Genomic DNA, 8,262 nt, shown 5'->3' with positions numbered 1-8,262 from the left:
GCAACCCAGCTCACTTGTATACTGCCCTTTAAAAGAGATTGCACCACACAGCCGCAGAAATGTTACAGAAAACAAGCACTCGCTTTTGCACATGTGATTATGATGACTGTCAGAACAGGTTTAAAACAAAACTATACACAGAATGAATCGGGAAACACTTCGGAATGGTTTAATGACCAGCCTTAAGGAAGGCACGAGGCAGATTTGGGCATCCAAGTCTCCAAACACAGGGCACGATGTAGGGGCAACTTTAGCTCACACATGACAAACCAAGTCGACAGACTTGGTTATAAGGATATTCAGATGGCACACAAGTATTAAGTCATAACGGCATGTGTACATACATTGAAATATTCCTGAAATGCTAAACAAAGCATGGGTTGTCCAGTCTTCAGCAAGACACAATTTCTACACTATAGCTAAGAAAATCTGCAGCTGTGATAATCAAGCAGAGATGATAATTATGGCAAAATGGCAATATAAAGAACGAGCATATTATATGTGGTATAACCTCTTTGACATTTTTCGATCTAATCAGAACACATGCTAAAATAATAAGATAAGATGCCCCTATCTACGGTGAGCTGTGCAACTAGAGTGTGTGGGTGAATGGCTAATGTGAGTGGACAAGAGAGCAGGCCAAAGTGAACGAAATCAATGACTAAGGGTCAATGAAATGGGGGACAAAGGAACATTTGTGCAAATGAAGCCTAGTCCTCCTCGCTCTCGCCCTGTCCGTACATGTCGGCCAGCTTCTGGAAGCGGGGCCCCCAGCCATTGAGGTAGTCAAAGCGCTGCTCATGGTCGTCAGTCTCCGAGGCCAGGGAGCTGAGTGAGCCTGCTGTGGAGCCACCTCCTTCGTAGGCATAGTTGCGCAAGTCATCTACAGGTGGAGCCCCAGGGTCTTGATCAGCTTTGTCCAGGTGGTCTCGAATGAAGTCACCCACATCTGGGTGGGCCCCGGTGGGTGCTGCTGAAACATGTGCAAAACAGTAGCAGCATTGGGGACATTGGCGCTTACACATGAGACAGAAATCAAGGTTTCATGCTGAGCAGTCCTTTTTGCTTCATGATACAGGTTAGTGGATAAATACCAAGTAACGATTATCAATCTGATAACTATTTTTCATTAAAGCTGCCCTGCATATTATGCGTGAATTGCTTGTAGAGCATAAGCCTGGTGAACAATCTTCTGGTACATATGCAGATGTAAAAGCAAATTTGGTTCCCTCAGATCTAGATTTTCCGTTAAAACTGCTAAACAGGCAGAGTACCATTCTCTTATCTGTACAGGGCATACAAATAATACAAAATGAAATACAAGAGTATACGTCTCGGTTAAAAGAAAGGAACGAGCAGTGCTTGGGTAATTTAAATATGTTACTAACCTCCAAGGCAGACAGCATTAACAGAACAAAAATGAAGTACCAAACACAACTCGCTACTATTGCAGAATGGGCCGTGCATTTTTTCAGGATGGTCAGAAAATGTTGCCAATCAGCAGTCAAAGCTCTGGAGAACATATCAACGTAATATTATAGCACAGCACGATGCCTGAAATTTACAATTATTTGTCAGAGTCAGTCGCTCTTCGAGCAATTACTCGCTCTTCTACTGACAAACGATGACACATGCTCCCATGACCATGTCATGAACACAAAGTCCACGGCAAATGGCTGCTTTGGGCATCACGAGCTGCATCGTTTGTGCGGCCACTGTGGGATGCCACAATGTGCCTGCGTGCTCCCTCGCAATCACACTAAAAGTAAGCAGCGCATTCAAAGGAGAAAAATAAGAGTGCTCAAGGTCACAGTGCATAGTGGCGAATAGACGTAGCTTTCGTGCCCCTTGTCATTCCCCTCCTGCATAGCTTTCAGTGCACTTCCAGGTACAAAAAGAGAGAGAAACTGCTTAAAGCATGCAATAAATGCCTGCAACTTCACTCGAACTTCTAAAAAAACTTTTGCAGCAGTTCATTCACAAAAAGCAATCAAATTCTTTAATGAAGCCATTTCATGATTACTTCGAAAAATGTTGCAGGGTCGCTTTAAAAACAGAAGAAGAAATAACCTAAATATTTAAGGCCTATAAGAACCTAAACATGAGATTTCAGAAGAACTAGAACAAATAGTAAAAAAAAAAAAAAAACAAAGTATTCAATCAAAAATAAGGTATCAGTGATGTAAATGGCTTTTTCCTTTTTGGAGCCACCGTAAGTGTTTCCGAAGCAGGAGAAATGCTCACTTAGAGCAGCTATTGGTGTTTTAAGAACACACAGCAAGATGTGCCACACAACTCCTGGAGTTCAAAGCATCGCCATGATGTCTCATAAATATTTGTATTTATTATGAAATGTCCTTCACAGACAACAAACAGCTTAAATTTTGCAAAAAACAAACAATTAAAAAGCAATCTCGGTCATTTTAGAATTTCAATAAAACAACCTGCATGTCTAGTTAAAAACAAAACAGCTAATCGTGCTATGTATATGAGGTCTGTTAGAAAAAAATTTAGCTCAGCTGTCGTTCCAGCCATAACGCCCTCCCTTGTCTGAAATCGCTCTCCTTTCAATGTGCTTTTGAGTTTGGGAAACAGCCAGAAGTCGCAGGGGGCCATATCAGGAGAGTAAGGAGCCTGTTGGACTACAGGAGTCTAACTTTTCACCAAAAAAGTCTGAACCAAGTCCTAGGAATGTGCAGGAGCATTGTCGTGGTGGACGCGGCAGTTTCTTGTTAACCACAATTCAGATCTCTTGCGCCGCACAGCCTCACGTAGGCATCGGAGAGCATTCCTGTAATAACTTTTCGTGATTGTTTGACCCTGTGGTGCGTTACTCGTGGTGTACCAAACCGCGGGAGTCAAAGAAGGCATTCAGCATTCCTTTGACATTGCTCCGCATTCGGCGGACCTTCTTCGGTCTTGGTGACGGGCAATGCTTTCACTGTGACTACTGGGATTTGGTTTCCGGGACGTACCAGTACACCCAAGACTAGTCACCGGTGACAATGGTGTTTATGAAGTTAAGATCACTGCTTGTGAAATTCAGCAGGTCCTGTGAGACATCAACAAGAAGTTGCTTTTGCTCCACTGTGAGCAGTTTTGGAATTAATTTCGCCGCAACTCTCTTCATGGCCAAATCTCCGGTCATAGTGGAATGTGCAGAGAAAGTGCTGATGTCCACCTCTTCTGCAATTTTCCGGACAGTCACACGATGGTCTCGCATCACCACAGCATTCACTTCAGCAATGACCTGGTCATTTTCAACATGTGGATGGCCTACCAGAGCGTGGCTCCCTCTCCATCGATGAGTGGCCATTTTTAAACCGGCTGTGCCACTCCTTAATCTGTGTGCAGCTGATAGCGCCATCACTGAAAGCAGTCTTGATATTCGCAATGATTTCCTCTTGGTTGTCGCCCAGTTTCTGGCAAAATTTGAGGCAGTAGCGCTGCTCCAGTCGATCCATCATTTTCCTTGCAATAAAAAATCGACGAGAGAACTGCACACTACTTCACTTAAACACTGTGCCCCAGTGGCTGACGCTATTGGCAGGTGGCAAAAAATTCACGCATGCGCATGAAAGTTCATGCAAGCGTGCTTATTTGAAATCCATCAGGTGCTCGCAAAAAAAAAAATAAAATAAATAAATAATAATAATAATAAGGTCAGATACTTTTCTAACAGACATCGTATATGCTTGATACTATACCAGTTATTCTGAAGTAAATGAGCTCAGAACTAATAAAGCTGCATACTTGCATAATAAAATGACAGTATTTTTTTTTTTTTTTTTTTTTTTCAGTTTCCTAAGGGCTTGCGAGTTATCACATGGCTAAAGTTCCTTGTCTACTTTTTCTCAGTGCCATTTCGAAGCAGGTTTGAAACAGTTACCACCAAAATGACAGTTTGGAGCAGCATGTGTTATGAACTGAGGTATGTATTAACGCAACCAGCATTGTGTGGAGTCATAGAATTGCAAGAAAAAGTGAGAATAAAAATCATCCAGTCTTTCTGAAATTTCTTGACAATTGGGAAAAACAGACACCTTGCTTAAAGCATCACATAAACTAAGAGGTAGTGAGATGTCACCATCCAAAAAATTTCTCAGTGGGCATGTGACATACAGAAGCTTTTGAAGGAGTGTTCTTTGGATGAAAGGCACAACATGAAAGTAAAGTTGCTTTATGATAAGCTTAACATTGACGGGACCTTGTTTGCATGGAATGCCGAACAAAGGCACTAAAGAAAAAAACAAAACAGCAATTGACAAGTGACAATGTAAGCGCAAAGCTGAGCCGAGCCTTTAGGAATAACTACTGTAAACTTCAAGAATGTTAATAGGCATACTGATTCAAAGAGAATTCTCCTGTATGTAGGTTAGGTAGGTGTATGTATGTGTGTGTGTGTGTGTAAGTGTGTGTCCATTATATATATATATATATATATAGAAATGTGTTAGTCAAAACAAGATACTATCTATCTCTCCTGAAAGCATTTACCCGTAAAACACATACCTATGATAATCAGATTTTCTTTCCGCATTCACTTTTTTTATTGAAATTTTATAGCATTTTTTTCTTTTATATGTTAGAAAAATGTCTACTCATTTTTTTTAGTTGCTTAAAGGGGCCCTGAAACACTTTTTCAAGTAACCACGGAATGGACTTTCTACAAAAACTTATTGTCTTACGAATTCAACGCCACGAAAATTTTAAGAATCTGTCTACTACGAGCTGAGCTACAAAGATTTGTCACACGCTGCAAACGCACTCTCTCTCTTCTTTCGTCACGACGAAAGCGCTGGATGCTAAGCAAGGAGGAATGGCAAGCACAGAAAAAAAAAAGGTCACTCGGAAAAGTCACGTGTGCCTCGTGACCTTGAGCACTGTCCCCCCCCCCCCCCCCCCATAATAGGCAACTTTTTCAGTGTGATCGCGCGTGCATGCGATCACACAAGTTGCGGCTTTTTGCGGCGATGCCTGTACCGACCGAGCGTGCCATGTTCAGGTCAGCCAATGGCTGATAGATGGTCTTCTACGAGTGATTTTTGAGGGTCTTTTGTCATTTGTCAAGAGAACTGAAAGCAATTTTTTGACTTTGATAATTTATTTGACTTTGATAATTTATTGTGAATTTCAGGCCCCATGCTGCGCTATAATATTTAGCTTGCATGTTCTTGGCAAGCCATACTACTGATTGGCAGCGTTTTCTGAACATGCTCAAAAAGTGTTTCAGGGCCCATTTAAAGGTACCTTTTTTTCCTTGCAATCCAGTAACTAAATAAATGCATTGCATGCTGAATTGTTTCTTTTCAGATAGCCGATCTAATTGTGCAAGTAAATATTTTTTGCATATCTATAATAACAAGATACACAGAAGTAGGAATAAACTGAAAACCTGGAAAATTCAGCTTTAGTACAAGAAGAAACCACATATGTGGACGCTGGGTACGCTAGTTAGTTTAGACTACCGTAATTACTTGAATCTAATGCGCACCTTTTTTCCGGTTAAGCGAGTTTATAAATCGCATGCGCGTTAGAATCGAGTACCAAAAAAAAATTAATACGGTCAATCTATTGCCATCGGCATTTCCGAAATGGCCGCCCCCTACGTGCGTCGGCATGGCACGTCGGCCATTTCTGCCTATGTGTTTTCCATGTGCAGCACTTCGTACGTGTGCTGAGGAGTTCGTCATCTTTTAGTGCATTAGCATCGACGGCATGGAAGGGCCGACTCCAAAAACTCAACGAGTGCACCGTGATGCTACTTTTAAAAGAAAAGTCATCGCGTGTGCCGAAATGGACGGAAATCGGGCCGCATCGCGGTTGCTCAGAGTTCCCCAAACGTGCGTGCGGGACTGGCGGAAACAAAAGCAAAAGAATGTCGACAGCAAAGATTCACGCAAAGGCTTCAGTGGACCACAGCAGGGTCGGTTTCCGCAAATTGAAGAGCTGCTCGGCAAGTATATGATTGAGCAGTGAGCGGCACAGCGGCCCGTGACGACAAAACTGCTCCAAGTGCAGGCTATGCAGTTAGCCTTAGAAAAAGGGCTAATGCGGAGCCAGTTTAAAGCGAGCAGGTGCTGGCTAACTAACTTTATGAAGAGGAAAGGTTTTTCCCTCCGAAGGCGAACGGGTATATGCAAAAAGTTTCCGAAGGAGTACGATGAAAAGCTTCACAGTTTTCAGAGGTTCGTCCTAAACATGCGGCACAACGGCTACTTGCTTGAGCAAATCGGGAATGCCGATCAGACACCTCTTTACTTTGACATGCCTGGCACCACAACCGTCAAGAAGAAGGGGGCGAAGCAAGTTCGCGTGCTGACATCGGGCCACGGTAAAACTAGAGTGACGGCAATGCTCCGTTGCACGTCAGATAGGTACAAGCTTCCCCCGTACCTCATATTTAAACGGAAGACGCTCCCGAAAGGAGTCGTTTTCCTGAGTGGTGTGATCCTGTGGGCCAACGCAAAAAATGGGTGCGCGTTGCAATCAATGTCTTAATTTTTTTTTTTTTCGTTAGCGAATCTCGATTCGTGCAGCAAAGGTGGACGAGCGCATCGAGGCACGTTAGACACGAGCGGTATCTGGCAGTTATCTTCGAAAATGAAGGGAGGCGTGCGCGCCTGTCTCGGAGGCGATAAGGCGTAAACAGCAAAGTGACGGGCAGGTGCCACCACCGTGTCGTCTTAGCAAAGTGTTGGAAACACTTGCTTTTTTGAGAATTGCGTTGCATTGTCAGAACAGCGTGATAAACGCTACGGTCCTTAGAATTACTTATGTATGCCTTCTCTAGTATAAAGATACACACACAAAATATTGACGTGTTATGGTGCCTCAGATATGTGCAATAATTGCTTTTTAATTGACAATCGCACAAGTATAAACCCTGAAACTTGAGCAATTTTGGTGGATGCTGCGAATGGGGTTGGCCATTTGAGGTATCGTTATGGCAGACAAACAGACAAATGTACAGACAGACAGACAGACAAGCAAGCAGGCAGGCAGGCAGGCAGAGCAAAATTTTTGCGTCAGAGTACCCCAAGAAAGACTATTGTCTTTATAAAAAAGAAAAAGGCATACCCCTCTAGAGGTGACTTCAAAAGAACGCCATTGTTCTGTGCACACGTATCACTGTTTACAGAAGTGGACACATAGATGTTTTATGAAAAGCTGAAGTAATGCTAACATTTCAAATGGGTTTTTAAGGTAACGCATTAGCCCGATCCCACTACACTGATTTGTTTTGTCCCCATACGTGGCCGCTAGGATAGAAAGGGTTAATTGAAACAATTGTTTTTCCAGGATTCCTAAAACACAGTTAACTTTACCACATTTTTTATAGTTGTAGTACTGCCAAGTCCGGCTATGTGTCGGAGAATTTTTCAGTTATCACATGCACTTTCCACAACTGTTACTGTCCAAGGATATGTGCAAGAGCATTACAATGCTTCAATGTTATCTAAGACCTATTGGAAACATGGTCGCAGCAAAAGCTAATGTCAACACAGAAGAAGGTACCCAAAAGCAACAAAAGAAATAGGCATGAACAAACTGAAAAAACACAAACACCCTTGTCCTTTAGAAAAGCAATAAAAAAAAACAGAAAAAAAAAGAGAACATTAAGAGAAGTATAACTGTACTCACGTTCCCGCACACGCACTTCCGTCTGCAGAGTTGGTGCTTTCTCTGGACCAGGCTTAGCACCAATCTGCATACCAGATGCATCAACTGGTATTCGCAGTGGTGTTATGTCATAAGCGTTCATGTCGTCTTCTCCACCACCTTCATCATCATAGCTGATGATGTTCTCTCGTACATCATCATCCACTCCACCATGGCCAAATTTCTGATCTGAGCGCCGACTCCGTGTGTATGCCACAATCACCAGGACCAAAACTGCAAATGAAAAACATTAATTAAAAAACACAATAAAACAAATACATTCGTGTAACTGGTAACACCATATTAAGAACGTGCTCTTCTACTTTAAATAACATTTGGGCATGTTGGTATTCCATTTCAGCATCTAGCACACAGTAAATGACAGACAGTGTTAAAACTGACAAGGGTTGTAGTGTCCCCGTCAGTTTTCCCCCTGTCCTTGTCTTTTTCTGTGCTTTAGATGCTGAAATGTTCTGAATTCAAAAGCAATAAAACTGCTATGAAATGCAAACAACACATGAAATGACCTCGATGCACAATATTACTTATGCAGGCACAGCCTAAAATTCAGCATGTGCCCGATCGCTTTATGCTCCTGAT

The 8,262-nt window shown here is 42.5% G+C and overlaps 1 protein-coding gene and 1 pseudogene across 7 annotated transcripts in view; both read right to left on the bottom strand.

The window, feature by feature from the left end:
• Nucleotides 1–461: 461 nt before the first annotated feature.
• The window catches only part of CadN (neural cadherin), a 307,286-nt gene continuing 299,485 nt past the window's right edge, over nucleotides 462–8,262 (bottom strand). For 4 of the 7 annotated variants that reach the window (XM_037428692.2, XM_037428688.2, XM_037428691.2 and 1 more), the window contains exons 37-38: nucleotides 7,645–7,896; nucleotides 462–973 (exon numbers count right to left, since the gene is read on the bottom strand). In XM_037428692.2, coding sequence (XP_037284589.2) covers nucleotides 711–973; nucleotides 7,645–7,896 — 515 coding nt within the window. In that variant the 3' untranslated portion in view covers nucleotides 462–710. Of the gene's footprint in view, nucleotides 974–7,644; nucleotides 7,897–8,262 lie in introns of those variants that run through there. The other 3 variants (XM_037428693.2, XM_037428690.2, XR_005110559.2) reach the window with 2 other exon arrangements.
• Nucleotides 2,948–3,597, bottom strand: LOC142776924 (protein GVQW3-like; annotated as a pseudogene).

Source organism: Rhipicephalus microplus, chromosome X, assembly GCF_043290135.1.
Source record: "Rhipicephalus microplus isolate Deutch F79 chromosome X, USDA_Rmic, whole genome shotgun sequence".
NCBI classification, from domain to species: Eukaryota; Metazoa; Arthropoda; class Arachnida; order Ixodida; family Ixodidae; genus Rhipicephalus; species Rhipicephalus microplus.
This window is presented reverse-complemented; position numbering and strand designations above follow the sequence as displayed.